The 22,320-nt window shown below is 39.2% G+C and overlaps 1 protein-coding gene across 1 annotated transcript in view; it reads right to left on the bottom strand.

Moving 5' to 3' along the window:
- The window catches only part of zgc:153039 (uncharacterized protein LOC767698 homolog), a 59,710-nt gene extending 42,184 nt beyond the window's left edge, over positions 1–17,526 (bottom strand). Inside the window, exons 1-6 of the mRNA XM_018684059.2 lie at positions 16,900–17,526; positions 10,794–10,928; positions 9,850–9,987; positions 9,063–9,380; positions 7,426–7,533; positions 7,227–7,338 (exon numbers count right to left, since the gene is read on the bottom strand). Of these exons, the coding sequence (XP_018539575.1) occupies positions 7,227–7,338; positions 7,426–7,533; positions 9,063–9,380; positions 9,850–9,987; positions 10,794–10,928; positions 16,900–17,119 (1,031 nt within the window). The 5' untranslated portion in view covers positions 17,120–17,526. The remainder of the gene's footprint in view (positions 1–7,226; positions 7,339–7,425; positions 7,534–9,062; positions 9,381–9,849; positions 9,988–10,793; positions 10,929–16,899) is intronic.
- Between the last annotated feature and the right edge of the window lie 4,794 nt (positions 17,527–22,320).

Raw genomic sequence — 22,320 nt, 5'->3', positions numbered from 1 at the left:
CATAATTTCCTCTTGCCGCCGGTATGTTTTTTAATCAATTGGTTGCAAGTATGAAAAATGGCAGCTGTGTAATTCACCACTCCAAGACATTTACTACTGCAAGCTCAACCTCAATAGTTTGTGACCCATCATGAAATACTATCTGGGTCACAGGAGTTTTTAGGAAGGAACTATGGCAAAAAAAATACAGTTGGAACCAGGACTCTCAGGTGGGTAGAGGGTAAAGGTCCATGATTTATTGAGGAGAAGGGGTTAAAGTGGGAGAAAGGATACTTAATGAGTAAGGTAGTGAAGAAAAGTATGTGACGGGGGGGTATAGAGTAAGAAAACAGAGGAATGGAAATGGAAAGAGACAGTGTGTGGGTGAAGAGAGAGAGCAGAAATACAGCATGTTTTTTGGATAATGAACAGAAAAAAGAAAAGCAAAGTGATGTGTTGAAAGATGAGACTTTTCTGAAAATTATGCGCAGTGTGTGTGTGTATGTGTCGAGGGGGACAGCAGAAGAGAGATGAGAGACAGAGGCACTTCGGGGGGTGTACAGATTGCACACACATTCACAAGGCTGCATGTCAGAGATAGCACAACAAAAGAAGGCCCAGCAGATTCAAATTAATATAATTATCAAGTCAGTTATTAATACAAAAGCTTCTATAGCGCGGGGCGGCTTAGCCCACAGGTCACTGACGTGCAGCACTGTGGAGAAGGAGCAGAAACACAAGTGTGTATAGTGTGTGGACTCACATACACAAAAAAAAGTAAATCAAACAAAGACAGAAACCCCACAGTTAGAAATCCCCAACACACACACACACACACACACACACACACACACACACACACTAAACCAGTTAGTTAATGTTCCAGCATGAAACCAGTTCTAAAATAATAAGAAACTGTGGAGCAGCAGAGTGAGTGGTCATGCTCACTCTGTTGCTTAAAGTGCAGATTTAAGTTTCTAATCCACACACACACACACACACACACATATAGACAGACTACCAAAAGAGCTTGATAAAGTAGCGACAGGCCAATCTGTCATGGCTGGCTAGCTGGTCACATGAGGTTAATAGATTCCCCTCTATCTCACATCCCCTCAGCCTTCATCGCCATCATCACTGGCCCTCTTACCATACTGGCATATCATCAGCGATAATCTCAAAACAGACAAAATATGGCACCAGTCTATTAACAGTGACCTGGAAACCAGTTGTACAGCTTTTACATCTGAATGAGCTTCATTTTCTTTGCAGTGCTAATAGCTGTGAAGCAGAAAATGTGCTCATACAGCTGTGGAAAAAAAAAAAAAACACTCAGTACTGTTAGTGCATCTGCAAAGTCAATCTCACAGTGTGGAGCGGGTGTAAATTTCCACAGTATTCCATAACTAAGTTGCATTACCTAGCTGGAATACTTCTATATTAAATGTGTGATAAAGGCTAAACTATGTCTTTTCTGCTCTATTTCTTTAGAGTGAGCCGTTTCTAAAATCCTGTGAATCTTGTGACTTGTGGAGATCATTTCCCAAATCTCCTAACTTTCACCTCCTAGAGCTCTCTAACCAAAGTTCCATGATTTTCCAGGACTTTCATGACCGCTGAGAACTCTACATACAGGGTATAATGAAAGGGTACTGGCTGTTGAGGTACGTTATGCAGTAGTTCATGTTAAAACCAAGTCTGAACTGACTCAAGGTGTCAGCTTTGGGTTAAACTACCTCATCCCTCGTTAAAATGAACACACACTGACAATCCCCATCTCCCTGTCTCACACCTGAACGAGGGAACTGATGTGAGATCGACACACACGCTGACACAGGTAGGCAGTTGGAAAGAGGTACCCTAACTGTGCAGTATAATCATTTTCAATGGCCACTCCCACCTCCCTGACATTCACTTTTAAATACAATCTTAACTGCTTTGCCTTTTAAAATTATGATGCAGAAGTACTATTTGTCAAAGGTAGCAATTTAGAAGGGCCTCATGTAAAGGTTAGCTTACCACTTTAAATCTTCCTTTTAAAAAGGAGCACAGCTGGTTGGTAAGAGAGCAGGACTGCCACCCTTTGGACAACTGGGACAACTACAACTGAATTTTCCTTTTGCTGGAAACTTTGCTTAAAATGTACATTTTTTTTTCAAAATAGAAACATCTAGTTGGAATCAAACATAACTCTGACACCATTATTACCATACTAAACTCATTCTCTGTTGCAACTACATCAGCTTCCAGTAACACTATATTTTAACCCCTCCAATCAGCAGCTATGGGCAGTATGTAAAAGTTTAAATGGTTTCACTAAAATGTACTTTAGGCTTATACAAGGACAAGTGTTTACACAGAGAGATTTCTGAGGAATTTCCACAAAATGCTTACTATGAGGTATGTGATCTTGTGATCAGTTTCCTCATTCCTGAGCTCTTTTGTACTTGATAAATGGATGTCACTGGGGTTCTTGTGCTGTAATATATATTGATTATTTTCAAAATTCCATGGCCATTTTTGTGAAGCTACAAACGTGATCTGTTTACACATCATAACGGGTGTATAAATAAATAATGATTATTTTACATGACTATAATTACTTTTTCTTTGCTCTAATGACAACTGAGCAAACTCTCTCCTCTGATGTATGCCATGAGATCAAGGAGTAAATTAGTAGGTGAACTTTGAATTTACAACAGTTGAAACACAAAACATTTATATTTGACTGTGGATGCTGTGTACATGTGTATAAATTAATGAATGGTTGAAGTCATTGATTGGGGTCACGTGTCTTGCTGCAAAATTAGAAATTCACAGACACACACATATCCCTGCCTACCTTCTTGACATCCCATAATAATGACATACTGCCATAGCTGCAGTTACCCCTCAGTCTCGTCTCAGGTGTAAGGGGCTTCCCTGACGTGATGTGGTGGCGCTACAACATGACAGATGACTTTAATAGAAGCAGCCATACTCGAAACCATGATAATTTGGTTAACTTCCCTGTCTGCATAATTTAATGACAAGAAAAACCTGCTGCCTGCCAGCCGGCCATGTGCTTGTGTGTCTGAGTGTGTGTTATTTGGAGCTGACAAGATGTAATACCAGATGATTTCTCACTTCAGCATTGTGATTTCTCTTCCTACTTTGCCATGTTTTATAAGAAAATAAACACATAATGATTCCTTTTATGTAAAGATGTTTCAGAGTCATTTCTACAAAATACTCTGAATAGGAATGTGATTTTGCATTCATAATGGGTGACCAGCTTTCTCCACAAATCTAGTCCTATTTACACTTGGAAAATAGATGTTACTTGAATTCTTGTGCTTGATAAATGTTGTTTTTTTTTTCCTTACAAGTAATCAATAAAGTTTTATGATGCATGTTAGGTATTGTTGATATTTATTTTAGGAGTGAGCCAACCTAATGTAGCAGAAACAGCAGTGAATGTAAATGTATTTCTGCAAGTAGAAGATGAAATGCACTGCAGCACACTGCTTACAAACAAGTAATGCAGAGAAGTTAGATATTAAAATACATTGTTCACCAGTGGGACAATTGACTCACTTATAATCTCCTGATAGTGGCTGCTGGTCAGTCAATGGGTGCATTCTTGAGAGTTAGGTGTCAAATATTGTCTGGTGACAATCACACCATTGTGTTAATCTAGGGATGTGAAAGCAGTAAACTCCAGACATTAGAAAACATAAGAGAAATGATCACATGGTGAAATACTGTTATGAAACACTGAAAATTCTGAATGAATTTGTGGAAGATGAGACACACTGTGAAACATAAGCAGCAGCAATAAACCTACTCAATTAAAATAACTGGTCTAAGTTTAAAATTACAAATTTATGTTTTCTCACATTAACCAGTATTAAAAGCATAAAAGTTAAAAATCAGATGTGAGCCATCTGGCCTAAATGAGACTGAACAGAAACAAGTGTACAATAAGAAAATACCAAAATACCCCCCTGGTGACAATTTTCCTAGTGCTTCAGAGAAATGATTATATTACTTTACTTTTCTTCTAGAAAGATAACACTCGTTTCAGCTCAATTCTGGTCAGCCTCAATAAACCAAACAACCCCAAGATAACTGAAGATAAGACAAGGAGTGATGCCCCGACCATGAAACCAATAAAACTGGATTTTACGCACCATGTGTGCTTATGTCTTCTGTATTTCCTAACCAAGCGGTCTGAGGAACTTGATGTTTCACTTTCTACCTCACCCTTCTGTTCCCTTTGCCATCCTGTTTCTGTAAAAACAATCTTTTACATTTCCTCTGTACAAAAGCTCATTGTGTCATGTGACCAGAGTTCCACAAATGTGTTGCATGCAGACACATACGCAAGCATTAACAACACACCACTGCTGATAAGACATGCTGTAGAGCAGAAAAAATCTCCATTGATAAACTTGAGGATAGATCTATTTGCAACAATATAGGTCTAGGCATGCAATTCACTCACACACTCACTCTCTCTCTCATACACACACACACGCACACGTCTTATGTGTCATGTGTCAATGTGTCTTGTGTCTTGTGTCCAGATAATGTCTAGATCCAGCTGTAGTTCCCACCTGGCATCAGAATGCATATCAAATGTGTCTCAAGTGACTTGAGATTAGACTTCACATCCCTGCTTCTATTTCATCTGTGGGGAAGCTGTGACCACTGCCAAACATGAACAATACTCACGCACACACTTTCAATAAAACCCACTATGCGTTGTTTGACAGGATCTAATCAATTGTGGGGATGCATTTGTATTTACACTGCACTACATTCTGTAGGTCAGTGGTTCCCTAACTTTTTCTGTCTCAGGTGCCCCCACAGCCCTGTCAGATTAACTGAAATACCCCATGAAATACCCCTTCATCAACACCCATCATGTTCCACTTATTCACTTGAACTGATTTTAAACTGCATGTTACTTAATACTAGTGACTGCATAAAACAATTACATATAAAACAAAGATATTCTCATACAATTAAAATATCAATGTTTGGTGCATTTGTACTACTACTACTACTTCGTCTGGCAGAGACTCATTAAAACCATTAATTCATTACTTTCAGCACGCTATTTCAATTGTTAAATACATTTAGTTATCCTCTGCTCTTAGTAAACAAAGCAAATTTCAATTGCGAATTCATTATTTTTTGCTATTTCAGTGTAATACTTTAAACTATTTCAACCATTATTCCTTTAGATTTAGTTATCCATTTATCTGTTACTTTTAGCTAGGGCTGAACAATTTAACTGAATCAAATTTCAACCAAAATTGCAATTTGAACTAATGCGATTAGCAAACCACAAAGTCTGTGATTATTTTTACACTCTGACCCAGTGGTTAATCATGTCGCATCGTTGTCCATGTGGGACAGTCATGTTCACCAATCAGACGTGGCCCAAGTCAAAGTCATTGTATGCTGCAACTGCAGAGGTACTCACTGGGGTACCAGTACCCCGGCTTCAGCATCACTGCTGCATGTATTTACATGTGTCCCTGATGTGGTTTAGATGACCAGATGTGTTTAAAGCTGTGGATTTCTGATTACCCATGAGACACTTAAATGCCAAGTGTGAACAAGGCCCCACACATACACATGCTGGTCATGTGTGGGACGCCTTGTGGCCACATGTGACCTCATGTGAGCAGGGGCTCAGTGCTGACTGGTCCCACTTCAAAATACTGATACGGCTCCCAGCCTTCATTGATGGCTAAATAGCTGCTTTCCTGACACACAGGTCCATTTTTCTGGCTGACCTACTTTGTATATCTACAAAAACCTATGTAAAATACATTGGTGTAATGCACAATATGTGTGATTCTAGGGGAAATATAGAGCACTGCAGAGGTAAAGAGAGTGTGTCTCTTATCAGTGACAATGTGTGTGGTAGGCGCACGCAGGCTGAGGACAGTGTGGCAGGGTAAATGATGGCAGTATTGATCTCTGATGCTCTTTTATAGCCCTGTCATGTCAGTTTAGCACCTTGGCAACACTCGCTTTAGAGCTACATCAATACTGAACTCTGGCACTCAGCAAAAGACAGATAGAAAGAGACAGACAGATGGAGGGAGAGGGAGGACAAATAAATAGAAAGAAGTAAATACCAACTGCAACATCAAGGACTTTATAGCTCTCAACCTAAGAGTGAAGTGAGGACACAGATATCAAAGTTATCCATGTGTCGCTGATAAGACTCAGCTGCATGCTAAAGCTTTAAAAGATTATTAATAAAAGGGCTGCTTCACCATAAATATATCTTGAATGTCAAAGGATTAGGGATGTTCTAACACAAATTTTCAACTTTTCAAGCTTCCAGGTTCCACATTTTTTCAGTTAAATATTCCTTTACATAACACAAACTCACAATTTTGAGCAGCAGGATGCCACTTGCAACAACTCACAATCAAGAATTGTTTTAAATCCAAATGGCTTAACACTAATACTATGCTAATATGGAGCCAAATGTGACAGATGGTGATTAAATAAAGTATCATATTAAATATCAAGTGAGTAGCTGTGAGGAGACTGGCCAGCCAATAATACACACATGATTTAACAGTAAAGTTAAAATAAAAAAAATAAAAAACACAAACACACTATTCAAAATTTGGTCTGTCATTTTTCTGGCCTCCCAACAAATTTAAGCCCTGTACTTTCCTTTCTTTTCGTTCTGTTTCAGACCACCAATTCCTGACACATCTGTCCCTTTCTGCTAAATGCTCTTCTATAATCACCAACTACCCACTACCTGTGTATGTCCGCTGTTTGGTGCTGGACAGGTGTATACAGTGGGTTTATCCAAGCATTTCACTGAAAACAGATGGAACCACTAGCCATTTCTTGCACACAGCAGTGTGCTTCCATTATTTTGTCCACTTGCATTTCTGCAGTTGTTCTAATTAATTAGGTGACACCTGGCATTGGATAACATTCACTTGGAATAAATGGTTTTGAAATCGGGGCTCCACTGATGCTCCAATTCTGTTTAGTGAAGCAGAAAATGAACCCTGTTTGCATTATCTGATAGCCACTAACTACTGGATTTCATCTGCTGAAAACAAAACATGCTAACATCTATTTCTACAGCACTGCACTTGTACTCTTATCAGCTCCATGGTTTAATTAACTTGTTTGGATCTGTGTGGATTTATGTTCAATTATGGGTGGATTCAGTGCTTTGTGGATGTAGGTTTGCAGATGTGTGTGTTACTGACCGGTCACAGGAGCACGCCACCAGCACACTGAGCAAGTTGTAGATGATGAAGGTGAAGATGACAGCTGTTATAGTGCCGCGGGGGATAGAATAGCTGGGATTTTTCAAGTCACCTATAGGACAAATAGGTTTACTTCATGTTCATAGAAAAACAACTAGGTCAGACATGCAGACATGCACACACAACTTGCTTCACCTACCTGACATGTTAGAACCAGCCATGATGCCAGTGCAGCCATTAAACATCACAGCAAAAACAGTGGCAAAGGTCATCATAGTTCCTGTTGTGTAATCCACAGTGTAGTCAGCTGTGGGAAGTGAAAACAACAGATAAGTTACTGTAGTTGTGCATTTATCAATACCATCAGTCTTATAACGTCAAGTTAGATTTGGATTGTTGTTGGACAAGCCTCTGTACCTGCTTGCCACCAAACTATTAACATTAAAAAATCTATTTCACATCTGTTGGCAGGTCCTCTGTGTCTTCTCTGAGACTTTAGGAAAACAAATATTCTTTGATGAGGTTGAATTAGTACAATTAAATATACATGTCATACAGATCATGACTAAGACTTTAATATGGACTAACACTTAAACACCTCAACTGGTATTTTATGCTCTATTTTTCATTAAAGATGTGATATCAAGGTATCAAGAAAACAGCTAATACTTAAAATGTTATAGTTATATTTGCAAAACACTCAACGGTTTGATGGAATGAAACAAATATGCAAAGTAACCAGGACTGCCATTCCACTCTCTGACAATATTCATCAAATCTTCTTCTTAAAAAATTCTTATTTTTTATGTCTGTGTGTGTGTTCACATTCTATTTAGTTAGCTCTTGGGATAATCCAAAGCTTGTTGTGTGTAATAACTCTCACGTGTGCCTGGGTGCATGCCCAAGTTACAGCAATTAGCTTAGTAATCATGTGCTTGGATATTTATCCCTGCAAACACGAGTGCTTGGTCAGTTTTCAGTGGTCATTACGAGTCAAAGAACATGTAAATTATCAAATTACAGATCAGTCAAAGCCTCTGTCCTCTGCCAACAGTGCACAGAAAGATTATGTGCCTTCAGAAAAAACAGGCACACAGGACAAAGCAGTCACTGCCAACAGAAAGCCTCAGTGCTTCATTAATGGGTGGGAAGCCAGTAAGGGTTCACATCCTGGTCACTGCACTTGTCACTCCTACTGGTTGGAGTAGCCATTTGCACATTAGGGGTTGGGATCAAGGTAGCGTAGCGTGGAATGTGACATCTGCACCTCCATCACATGTGAAGGAATAGTTTTATATTTCGGTAAATATACTTGTTTGCTTTCTTGCCAAGACTTGTATGATCCCACTCTTATGGTTGTAAGGTAAATATGAAGCTATCACCAGCATCTAGTTGGTTTAGCTTAGCACAAGCACTGGGCAAAGGGGGAAACCACTAGCCAAGCTCTGACCAAATGTAAGAACACCTGCCTACCAGAACCTCTAAAGCTCACTAATGAATGTGTTTTATCTCATTAATTTAATCTGTACAAGGGCTGAAGCTTTAAAAAAAACACTGTGACTTTATGAGGGGTTATGTGTGCACCTACTTCTTGTACACTCTGTGGAGTCTCAACTTCACAGTGAGATTGAAGACTCCATAATAGAAAAATAGCAACACAGCAACTGGTGCAATCTAGAACTGCAAACAACTATTACCATTACTGTTGTCAAAATGAACAAAGCAAGTGAACACACCAGAGATCATAAGGTTCTCCAAGCCTGGTATGAGCATAGCTTAAGAGAAAAAATATTTGTGACAGTAGTCCTGTTTTTGGCCCAGCCTCTTCCACCTTACCCCCCAAGTTCCCGAGCAGCGTGTCCAACTTGAAGCCAGTAAAGTTGGCTGATGTGGGAAATCCTGGGCCTGTTCCATTTGGGTTGGGTGTGGAAGAGCTTGGCAGAATGATGGTCCGAGGCCTTACGGCAAAGAAACTGATGAAGATGGTGCACAGGACAAACATGACCAACAGAAAAATGATGAAAGTGGCCTTGGCGTAGATGTGGGCTCCCACCAGGCACACCAGGAGGCAAAGCAGGGCGATGGCAGTGGCATAAAGCAGAGACCACCAATAGCCTGAGGGCAGGACCTGGTGAGGAGAACCCACAGTCCCATCTAAGAGAGAATGAGATGTGTGAGGCGTCCAGTGGGAGTTCATGAGGAAAAAGATAAGTAAAAAGAATAGTTAATGCTTATAAATGATTCAAGAGCATAATTTTATTACACAGAATATAAATAAGTACATGCTGAAAGCTTTGATGGACACAAACAGCTTTGCACAGGAATATACAATAAGAGCTGTGTAACTGACCTACAACAGGAAACTTCCACTTTTTATGCTTCATGTACCCAGGGAACAATGCCTGAGCTTTATATTCTTTTCTAGAAACTCCCTGCTTCCTGTATTTATACCTGAACAACAGTCTTTGTCCAGAATAGTTAACTCCACCATTAAATGTAGTTAAACAAACCTACTTTTAATTAACTTACTCTGAAAAACACCTAGCCAAATCTCATGATTTTCTAAGAATGCAAATCCATACTGACCTGACGGCATTTTACAAGATGTTAAAATCAAACTTACCCTCTGCCACTCCGAAGGTGGCCACAATGGCCTCAACCAGACCCAGCACATACAGAGCACTGCCGCACACATTAGCAAAGAAAAACATGATGCCAATGCTGCCACCAAACTCTGGACCTAGCGCTCGGCTGATCATGTCTGAGTCAAGTTGAGGCAAAGTACACTTGCTCTGTTGGATAGACTGTGACAACAGGTGAGTTTTTGTATTTCTCTTCTAATAGAAAATAATTAGGGTTTAAGACCTTGGCATCAAATTAATATTAAACATCAGTTTAGGTTAGGGATTACAAATAGAATATGGCAGAGTAAACAATATGACCATTGTTGAAAGGTTTGAACAGTCAAAACAAAACCCTTCCAAATATGTGAGTATAGATATAACTTCCATCCAACATTATTCCTGTGCTCATACCATGATCAAAATATTATGTCATATGGGCAAATGAAAAATTGCTGGAAGACAATAAGTTACCCATCTACTGCAGATGATCCACGGTTAATATATTACTTTATATAATCATCTGCAGGATGTCACAACAGCAAAAACAACCACAATGCTAAGAGCAAAGTTCTTTCATGTAAGTCTAAATGTCTTGTACATGTCAGGGTATGTGTTTCAAAAATCATCTGATATATATATATATATATATATATATGATCGGATAAACAGCACTGACTGAGGTCATTTACCAAATTTCTGGCAGGGAAGCATACTGACATCAATTCCAATCCCAAGTACCTAACAGTGTCTTATAGGGCAGTTGGTAAATGAAATCAAACTCCATTCAGAGTCGCAGACAATGCTAGAATAAAACAAAGACACTGTCTGTCTTTGTTTTATGGAGTGTGTGCTCTCTGTTGACATCTTGACCATTGACAATGTTACTGATACCACACTGTCACGTGCACCTGTCATGTGACAGTGGTGTGTGTGAAGAGGATACAATAGGCTCCCCCAGCATCCAGGGCTCCATTGGTGGAGATGGCACAGACTGATAGCACAGTCATACAGATGATGAAGTAGGCCACCAGAAACATGGCAATAGCTTGGTACAGTCCAGACTGGCCCACCACAAATCCTAGTCAGACAAAACACAGACACAGTCACACAAAACACTTATGATTAGTTGGTTGAAAGCAGAACTTATGGCCTTGACAGTAGCACCAGTGTAATAGAGGAGGGAAATTAAATTTTCCCAGGAAGAGTCTGCACACAGTACAGAGGATGTGAGCATTCAATGTGGCGTGCAAACCAATTTCAGGAAACATTTCTGAAAATTTCTAAAGAACTCAAGACCGTTAAAAAAAACTGCAAGTGCTGCAAAATGACTCATCACAACATTCCAACCTCTCTAAAAGAGAAACTGAAATCACATGTTGAAAATAATTCCAGTTTCTTTTACTCTCTTTACTGTAATGTTAAGGTCTATGAGTCCAATTATCTGTACCAGAAAACAGTTACAATCAGGAACTAGAGCAAAAAGAATGAAAGGAATAAAAAAAGAATCACGGTCAGTATAAAGCCACTTGGAGTAATATTTTGTCTGAAGTGGGTCAAAATTGTAAGATGTCATTTTGCTCTGATTGCAGTATGCCTAAATGTTATTCAAATTTGGTCTCAACTCCCTATGTATTTAAGAGAGATGGAGAGGTTAGGAGTGACCAGTAGAGGCAACTTTCATATTTTTAAAGCATATGATAGTAAGTTGTCTAAGATACAATATCCGTGCCCATACTAGGGATGGGTTATATGGACTTAAAGTTTTATCACAATATTTTATTTATTGCGATGATGATATAAATGACAATTTAAAAAACAGTACCATTCAACACCATGTTATCACAGTGTTTCCCCTAGGATTACTGTTATGGTGGGGCAGGTGGAGGACACATGTAAACAGGAGGCGGGGGTGAGAAACGCAAACATGCCGCACACACACAAATATGTCATCAGCTAGAGTTTATCGTTATTATCGCAGGATGACTAAAGAAAAACTATTTAAATAACCCTGATATACCAAGCATTTCTACAGGGGTTTAGTACTGAAGAGCTGACATGTTTACAAAACAGATAAAATATAACAGTCCACACAAATGACTTGAAAACATATATTTAACAAACATGACAAGACATAAAGGGTGGGGGAGAAAGGGGAAAGAGGTTGGGGAGGGGGGTAGGAAGTGGGTAAAGTAGGAAGGGGGAAAGAGATGAGGGTTTCAGAGGGAGGGATGCTCCTCTGTAGCTACACCCTGATCTTTTTCTTCCTGATCTTCCTCTGTGGCTTCTTCCCGTTTTTCAAATTCATTCTTCTTTATCCTCACTCCTCCTGGTCTCCTTGTCCATTTTTTCATCATCTTTGTTCTCCATCTTATCTTGAATCTTGGTCTCCTGCTCTGTCTGGTCTTTTGGAGCCAGTTCCTCTCTCAAACTAACCTCAAAAGCACTGGGCCTAACAAATGCTTTAGTACAATCCTCCTCCTCCTCCGTTCGTCTTCACCTTGCTTGGTTTCTTCCTCCATCCTCCGTTTAAGACTTGTCTCTAAAGCGATGTGTCTCTGCTCCTCACTCTTCTTAAGCTCCTTCTCTTTTTGGCTGAGCAGGACCAGGCAGTCATCGAAGCTTTAGTGCGAGCCCTCCTTTTTTCAATCTCTCTTTTCAGCAGCTCATCTTTTTCTTTGAGCTCCTCTCTGAGTTGGCTCTCCATCTTCCTCTGACCATCTTCCATTTTTGCCATGACAATAAAGTTGAATCCAATCCAATCTAATCTGACTGGAGCCCAGAGGCACAGTGAAGAAAAAAAGTTTCTCCAGGTCAAATGAGAAAATCTTACCAGATTTCTTTGTCTGTTCATCTGTTACTAAGTGGAAGCAAAGAGAGCAGTTGCAGTCGCTCAGTTCAAGTTGAAGTTGTTGTCAGAGAAGTAGAAATCGGTTGTAGTCGTTTTGTAAAAGTTGTACGTTTGATTTCACCAAACACAGAGACAGTACTCGCTCAGGGTCACGAAGGTAAATGAGGTTTGTTCTGCAGGCTGTAGACTCTATACTGTCCACCAGACAGTATATGTTGCACGTGGTGGAGAAAAAAACCCATTAAAGATGCTGTTTAAGGATGGGTGATATGGACATAATTTTTTTTCAAGATATTGTCTTTTATTTATTGTGATAACAATATAAATGATGATAAAAAAAGAAAGAACCATTCAATACCACGTTATCACAGTTTTTCCCCTATGATGACTTTTTTCCCTAGTATATCACAAACGATGATGTATCGACCATCTCTAGCCCAGGCAAAATCGATAATAAAACATAGGAGGAAACCTTTAATAGAAATGTTTCACTTCCAGGTTGAACCTTCTGTTCTCTGTTTTTTTTTTTATGGGTATTATCCAAAATAGTACACTGCATTTTCTCAACATAACTGTAGGGAGAATACCATACAGTTTTTTCTTTCTTCAGGTTCCTTCCTTCGGCACATTCAATCTGAAAAAATAATGGATGCTGCATTTGATTGCCAAGTCTCAGCTCTCAGAAACTTGAGAGTTGCCATTTAGATTGGGGAGGAGTTAACAGTCAATATGAGGACTTAAGAGGTGACCATACAAGGGAAGAAGATAATAATGAGGTTCAGAAAAAGTAAAAATCTCAGATATCAAAGGCTATTATGTCGCAATAATCAACAGTTAGTTATGTCTAAAAAAGCAGGTGCGTAAAGTAAAACCAAAAAATGTCAGTAGACAAAGGATCACAACTCTTGTGGATGTGCAGACAATATTTTGAATTGTGAAGAAACACCGCTTTATGACAGAACAGCAAGTCAAGAATGCTTTCCAGGATGTATCTGTGTTTCCTTGTCAGTGATTAAGAAAAGACTTCATTATCAGAACCTCAGAGGATTCACCACAAGATGTGAAACCCTGGTAAGCCTCAAAAACAGAAAGGACAGGTTGCAGTTCACAAAAATATACAAATAGAAACTGGTAGAGTTTTGGTTGTTCTGTGGACAACAACAAAGTTCTATGGACTGATGAAAGATAAATCATAAATCTCTATCAAAATGATGGATTGAGGAAAGTGTGGAGGAAAAAAAAGGAACAGCTCATGACCCAAAGCCACCACCTCATCGGTTGAACTTGGTAGTGGCTATGTTATGGCCTGGGTGTATGACTGTCAGTAGAACTGGCACTCTGGTATTTACTGGTGATTTCGCTGCTGATGGAAGCAGCAGGATGAATGCAGAGGTGTAGAGGAGCATTTTGTGTGCTCACATTCAGCCAAATGCATCAAAACTCAGTAGACAACATTTCACCATTCAGCAGGACCTAAACATACGCCCAAAGCTATCAAAGAGCTTTTCAGGGTGAAGAGGTAGAATATGCATGACTGGATGAGTCAGTCACCTGATCTCAATCAGACTGAGCTGCATTCTGCTTTGTGAAGATCAGTCTACAGGCAGAGAAACCCCACAAACAGCAAGCCCTGAAGGAGGCTGCAGTGAAAGCCTGGGAGAGCAAAGCCAGGGTAGATACCAAGCATCTGGTGATGTCTGTGGGTCAAAAACTTCAGGCAGTTATGAATAGTTACGTGTAAGCCTGGTAATGATAATGGCTGTGTGTGAAGTCACTCCATCATTCAACATCCTGCTGTATAGGCACAGTAGTTTACTTACTGACCAGTAAATTCAGATTTCAGGGACACATACTTTTGCAGCATCACTGACCAGTGTGGAGTCACACAACAGCAAGTTTCACATCTCTAAAATGTGACACATGATATTGTGGGATTATTAGCAGAACATGTAATGGACGCTACAGTTTTTGTTCCATCGTGAGAATTATTAAGGTCACTATACAGAGCATAAAATTCATGTTCAGAATAAAATGCTAAACAGTGAACAAGTATAGTGCACTTTATGGTAAAAATGGAGCAATTATGGACATAGCCAATCACTGTAGTCCAAGTATGATTTTTTTACTCTGAACTTTATATGTCAAGGACAGTTCTTAAGACCATTTCTTAGATGTTTTATATTTACTGGTCCAGATTCAGAGCTCAGTGCTAGCTTGGCAGGATTCAGTGGTTTTCTAGTTGTAACTGCTTTGAACACAATTCAACCAGTCCTGAAAAAAACTCAGGCTTGATAATCTTTCTTAACATAACATGTGCAAATATCCTTTTCATGACAAAACTGGTTCAGATCCCAGCAACTGATGATCAAAATAACTACAAACTCTCTTCATGAACAAAGTCATGTGCATCTAATCAAAGTGTAGAAGATATCAGTAACACTGCACACCATATTAGACATACATTTTCTACTTCATGACAACTGTCTACTTTCTACTACTGTGACCTATGACAGTATACATTTATATACAATCGATGACAGTGAGTAACAGCAGGTTTTCTTGATCTGCTTTTATCCTGCTTTTATTTTATTTATTTTATTTCAAAATACTATCAAAATCTAATTTGATTTACAAGGACGTGTTAAGCCGTGAAATGACAGATATGTTATCAACAGTGCAGAAGTCTCTTCATCCTCATTTATGTTGGGGTTGTAAAGGCTGGTTTCACATCCACAATGAAAGTGCTGTTATTTCCTGGGTGGACTTACACGTCACAGGGTGAGAATAGTAGTCTAAAGTTCTACAGTGACAGCTAATATGTGTGTCCATGTGAGTCTGTGTATGTGTGTGTGTGTCTGTCTGTCTGTGCACTATGTGTGTTCACTGCACAGCAGCTGACATCTCACGAGACTGTGGGGCGAGGGGTGGGGTAGTGGGGGGTGGTGGTGTAAGTGAGAGTAAGAAAACAACTTGGAGAAATAAATGAAAGAAAAACACACAAGCAAAACATTTAAATAAGTGGAACAGAGATAACAGACAGGAGAAAATACATTTATGTCTGGTTTAGCACTTCTCAGTTGTCTGTGGCCTCTTTTTTCTGCTCTGACAGCAGAAATGTGAGACCTCAGATGCCATGACAAATGATGATTACTAGCTTCACATTTTTCACAGGAAAACAGAACTTTAACCCTCTCAATGTGAACCAACATGATGAATTTCAGATATTTTAGCCTTAATCTTACACAATTACTCGAAATGACAAACTCAAATCCTTCCTCTAAAGGAGGTAAGCCTTGTGCCCCCACAACGAGTGGAGGGATTGACCTGCAGAAACCAGTGAACTACGCTTTCCTACAGATAATATCATTTGTTGCATCTAGTCTCTTTTGTATAGCTTACATTTTTAAAGCTTGGGTGTCTTGAACTCATCCTTTTTTGCTGTAACTGAACTTCTGTAGAGATTAGAAGAGTTTTGCAAGAGAACGTAGGTGTGCATAATATTCAAAACTGAAGTACAGTCTGGTTAAACATTTCATTCTTATCTAGTAAATGTAACTAAGGAGGGAAAAGCTCTGCTGCTAATGGTGAGAATCCATCCATGCAAAACTGTGAGAGATGTTGAGGGATTTGATATTAAAAAAAAGAAGAAGAAATGTAATAAAGATGTGTCTGCTGGTGATATTCTGACTAAAGTTTAGTGACATGATACAGATTGATGGACTCACTTTGCATTAAACTGGTGATTTAATCTCCATCAAATCAAACCTGCGCAATCAATCAAGGCACAGATACTGTAAGTTCCATTTAACAGACTACTTCTCACATTGGTACCTCAGGGATGAGAGATGCTTAAAACAGAATCAGGGGCCTGGTTTTAAGTGCAGGTGTGTACGAAACCTAAAAATGACTCCCTCACAGCTTTTAAGGCCCTCTGTAATTCATCTGCTTCTCAGTCTAAATCGTTTTCACGAAAAGTGCTGAATTAATAAGGCGAGTCATAAAGGGACAACAGCTTTTACTGGAATCAGTGTTTCTAAAGAAATTCTAATAGTTCATGAAGGACCAGAGTTATGTTATGAACCTTCACTGAAAAGCAAAAAAAACACTAAATCTTAGAATTCGACTTGGAGTTTGGCGAACCTCAGTTTGGCAATCACCAAATCAGTATGCACTGATTTACGTGGACATCACCAGTACTCACCTATTCTGAGAAAGACTACCACGCTGAACATCGACAGCAAAGTAGGGATCACCACACCGAAGAAGGTGGATAGTTTCTTTGGTTGCCGCTGGTGGGCAGACCTCTGCCTGGGGCTGCCCGGGTGCTGCTCCGGGGCCTGCCCGACCGGAGGTGACCGCTGATCGGATTCATTGACGCTGGTGGAGAGGCGGTAGTGGAGAAGCGGTGTCCGCTCTGTCATAGTGAATCCTGCCTCTGGATAAGCCTCACAACTTCATAAAGTGCTCTGAATAAATTCGCTTCGAGCTGTCACCGCAGCTTTGCTCTAGAAATCTGTTTGACTGTTTCAACGAATATGTCGACACGTTGATAAATATTTTTTTTCCTCGACAGTTCGTTAGTTATCACTGACGCGTCCCAAATGCCGACTGATAAAAAAGTCAATCTTACCTAGCTACATAGCTAATCAGGGACGTGCTTTCGATATTATCAAATTACATAAAAACCAACGTAATAAACTTACATATTAAAATTAGCAGTCACAGTACATTTAGTATCTAACGGTCAGTTACTAATCCAGACAAACTGCCCATGTCTAGCGCTGTGGATGTGGATAATTTCCTCGTACAACTATTGAATAGAATGTCATGTGATGTACGAACGTTAAGTCGTCGCAAATAAAAGTAGAGCTTCCGGTTATAACTTTCAGTATAAAAGCTAGCGACAAACTATAACTCTTGCAGTGTATATATATATATATATATATATATATATATATATATATATATATATATATATATATATATATATATATATATATATACAGCAGCTGTGTGTGTGTGTGTGTGTGTGTGTGTGTGTGTGTGTGTGTGTGTGTGTGTGTGTGTGCGAGCACTGGCATTTCTGTTGGTAAAATCGATTTATCATACGATTTCCTGTTGTGTCTTGCCTCTCTGTGTCTAGCCTGACAAGTCACTCTAAAGCCGAGTGTTTTTCGGTCCCCATGTTGTCCATAATGTTTCCAGCCTGTTGCTTTCGGTCATATGATCAAGTTGGCTGGGCCAATCACAGCACTGCATTCCTTCCGGCCACCTGCTTGCGGAGCCAGCTCTGCTTCAGGCAGGTACAGTATAAGCTATTAATGTGCAGCTCTGCCTTTTGAACGATTTTGAAGTTTTTTTTTTTCTTACACTTTTCAAAAATAATACAACACTTATTCACCATTTAGGCTTTTATTGTGAAAGTTATGACTGACTTATCAATAATGACAAAAGTGATCTAAATAATAATGAGAAGTGCAACGGTACAATAGCCCACCCTTCTCCCAGACAGCCTGAAGTCCTCCCCAGTGAATAAATAATTATCATTATTATAATCATTATTATTATTGAAAAAATACTTCTGTATCAGTACGTGTATTATATATACATATTGATACACATATTTTATATAATAAAGTATATGCAGACAAACAAAATCTGAAAAAAAGAAAGAAAGAAATCAGACAAATAAACTCTGTACATGCAAACATGCATTCATACATCTTCATACATTTTCAACATTGATATTTATCTCAAATTAAAACATGATAAATCTGAGTATGCAGTCACTAATTTAGTTATACAATAGTTTCCTTGTTTTTTGCACAGTTTACAGTTGACTTTCATATCATCTACAGTGAACTGGGAGGAAATGTTGGTATTTGTGAATGCTGTTGAGTGCTTTAACACAATCACAAAGTACATTTTAACTGTGTCTGTTTTATGTTTTTAAAGGCTTATTTTTTATTATTAACAATGTTCCATGAGGGATTAATAAAGGATTCTGATTGTGATTCTGTTTTGCATATAAATATTTTCCTTATTTTCCACATTTCAGTCAAAATATGAGCTATTAACACAATCATAAAAATCCTCCTGCAGGCCAGGGCCTAGATATGTCCATTTACATAAAAATGCACATGAGTGAAATACATTTGCCAGCCCTCTAGCTGTAGATGAAGGAGAGATGTGATGCCCATTTCTATTTGAGCGGATGACTGCATAATCCAACATGGAGCACCACCAATACATCACCAACAGAGGGTGCAACATTCACAGTTTTGATTATACATTAGAGGAAGTCGATGACCAGCAAAATGCACTGCCACACTATGCTTTTGCACTGGAATAGGCAGTGGGTGTTTCAAAATGCTGGTCATTGCACAATTAGACTTACTTACATGGAGACAAATTAACATGTGCACTCTAAAAAGTAATTCAAGGGACGGTTGCAACACTATTTTGATGTGTTGTGATGACATAATAATGTTGGTAATTGTATAATATTGTGTTAAATTCAAATTCCTGCATTAATTGATTTGTAAAAAAAAAATTATGTTTAAAATTAACTGAACATGATATGATAAAAAGGACATTTTCACTGCGAGTATCACTTCATTTTCATATCACTTCCACTAAAGTAATCAATTGTGACTTGTGTATGGAGGTTAGACTACAGCAACTAATGTTGTTCTACTACATGTAGCTAGTAATATTTAGCAGTCTAATTTGACCATCATGCTGTTTGTGTCATGAACACAGTAATAATAATAATAATCATATAAATTGTTATTTGCATGTACAACCTTGTAGTTTCACTGTAGGATAGTTGCTTTTTGACCAAAATTAGCAGCCTGTGGATAATTGGACTGTGGATAATTCTGAGAGATAAAAGTTGTGAGTGTTTCTTTTTCACTTTTTGGCTTGATTCATCAAGTGTCTGTGTGTTTGTTTAAAATATCATTACCGTGATTCTGTTAGTGTCACCCATTCTATGTGGTTTAGTGTTAAGTTAGCCCTTATCTGAAAAAATGGATTGGGGCTGCAAAATGTGTAAATTTGAAACCTCCTCAAAAACAGCATTGCTAAAACATTACAGATTACGCCATGGACATGGAGGGCAACTTATGCCATGTCTTTACCATAACTGTTTTTGTTCCTTCAAAACATGGGGTAGCCTTAGATTTGCCCAGAAATCACACTCAGGAAACACAGGAAAGAGTCAGATCTGAAGAAAGTCTCTCTTTCACTTGCCAGTGTTGCAGTACCAGCATAATCTCTACAGAAAGAGAGTTTTTTGAACATCTTGGTCGACATTTGAAAAAACACAAGACTGTCACCTGTGTTTTTAAGAACTGCAATTTCAGCACAAATATTTATGGAACATTTGCCTCCCACAGAAGCCGCAAGCATACTCCTCATTCACTGCAAGACTTTAAAGAAGACCTGCTAAAGAGGTATGGAAATTCTTCAGATAAAGATGATCACAGTGATGTGGATGCTCATGATGATGAGCTATCTATTACTGGTGATGGTGGAGATGATAATGATGTGAGAGATCTACCAAACCTCATAGAAAAAAAAAACTGGCTTTGTTGTTTCTAAAACTGGAAAGCACTTTTAATGTATCTAACAGGTGTATTGATGAGGTTGCTGAAGAGTTTAATTTTATCTCTCATTCAGCATCAGGTCCTATCATCAAAGACAGTTTACAGTCCTGTTTGAGAAAGCACAACTGTGAGATTGATGAGTCTGTTGTGTCAGACATGGTGACACAGCTTTGTGATACCAACCCCTTTACATCTGCCCTGAGTAGTGGTGGTCCACTTTCTTCTGTGTACAAAAGAAGGGCCTACTTTAAAGAGAAGTTTGCTGTGGTGGAACCAGTTGAGTATTCACTCAGTAGGGAAGAACATAAAAGCTTTCAGTATATCCCTATTCTTCAGTTACTGCTTCAGATCTTGTGTGACAGAGAAGGTCAAAGTAATGGTGAAAGTCAGTACAAGTCATTTTCTGATGGCACTTGCTATAAATCAAATGAGTTGTTTTCTGGAGAAGGTCCTACCATTGCTATCATTCTCTATGTTGATGACTTTGAGATATGCAATCCTCTGGGCACATCAAGGAATCTTCTTCTTCCATCTTCTTAGCAATTCTCTGCAGGGCCGAGGACGTGAAAAGATTTGGATACAGTATTGTGCTGGCTCCACTGCTCAAGGATCTTGTGAGCTTGGAAGAGGAGGGCCTGTATGTCCCAGCGCTGGGCAAAAGAGTCAAAGGAACGGTGTTTAGTGTTGTGGCAGATAATCTTGGGGCCCATTCTATTGGAGGATTTGTTGAAAGCTTTTCAGGTTCTTACATTTGCAGATTTTGTCTGGGTGAGCAGTCAGACATTCAGGTAGAAGAAGCGAGAACAGGGGCATTTCAACTCAGAACTAAAGAACAGCATGAAATGCATGTCCATACTGTGCAGGAGAATCCTGCTTTGAGTCATGTCTGTGGAGTCAAGAGGCAATGTGCACTTACAGAGAATCTGAAGTACTTCAGTGTTTTGTCAGGTTACCCACCTGATGTGTTGCATGATCTGTTTGAGGGTGTAGTACCCCGAGAACTCGCTCTATGTCTTGAGGTGTTTATCAATAAGAAATACTTTACTCTTGATGAACTCAACAAATGCATCAAAACATTCCCCTTCAAATGGTCTGACAAGACTGATGCTCCGCAGCAAGTCCCTCTGAATTTTGCAGCAAAGAAAAGCGTTGGAGGGAACGCCCATGAAAACTGGTCATTGCTGAGATTCCTGCCCCTCATAATAGGATCAAAAATCCCTGAAGGCAAACCAGCATGGGAAGTGCTTCTAGTGCTCCAAGACATAGTTGAACTTGTTGTAAGCAATGTTCACACAGAGGAGACTATCTGTTACCTAGATAGTAAAATATCTGAACACAGACACAGGTTTCTTCAGGTTTTACCACAGGAAAAACTAATCCCCAAACATCATTTCCTGGAACATTATCTGCAGTTGATCAGCGCTTATGGTCATCTAGTGTTTCTGTGGATCATGTGGTTTGAAGCCAAACACAGCTTCTTTAAGCGTGTTGTCAGGCACATTCACAGCTTGTGTAATATTCTGTTGTCGCTTTCCACAAAGCATCAGCTGATGATTGCATGTAACCAGCATAATCCCAATGTTGTGAAACCTGTCTTACAGGCCACACAACTGTCTACTGTAGATGTTACTATGCTAAGAGAAGATATCCAGGAAGCCCTGCAAGCTAAATTTCCTGGTGAGACATGTATCCAGACCATGTATCCAGCCAACGACGTGTGTTACAGTGGCACAAAGTATGCAGTTGGAATGATTTTGGCTAATGGCTCAACAGGTGGTCTGACAGATTATGGAGAGTTGATCCAAATAGTTGTTGTGAAGGGCGCCCTTGTATTCATTGTGAAATGCTTGAGTGCTTGGTCAGTTAAGCATCTCAGAAGCTATGTCCTTGAGAAAACACGCAGTGTGAAAGTGCTACAGCCTACAGAGCTGTCTGACACGTTCCCTTTAACACCTTACATGATTGGTGGAAAAACAATTGTAACTCTGAAACGCCACATTTCTATTGCATAG

This window comes from Lates calcarifer, linkage group LG21 (assembly GCF_001640805.2).
Source record: "Lates calcarifer isolate ASB-BC8 linkage group LG21, TLL_Latcal_v3, whole genome shotgun sequence".
NCBI lineage: Eukaryota > Metazoa > Chordata > Actinopteri > Centropomidae > Lates > Lates calcarifer.
The sequence above is the reverse complement of the archived record's forward strand: the minus strand, read 5'-3'. Positions and strand labels throughout refer to the sequence as shown.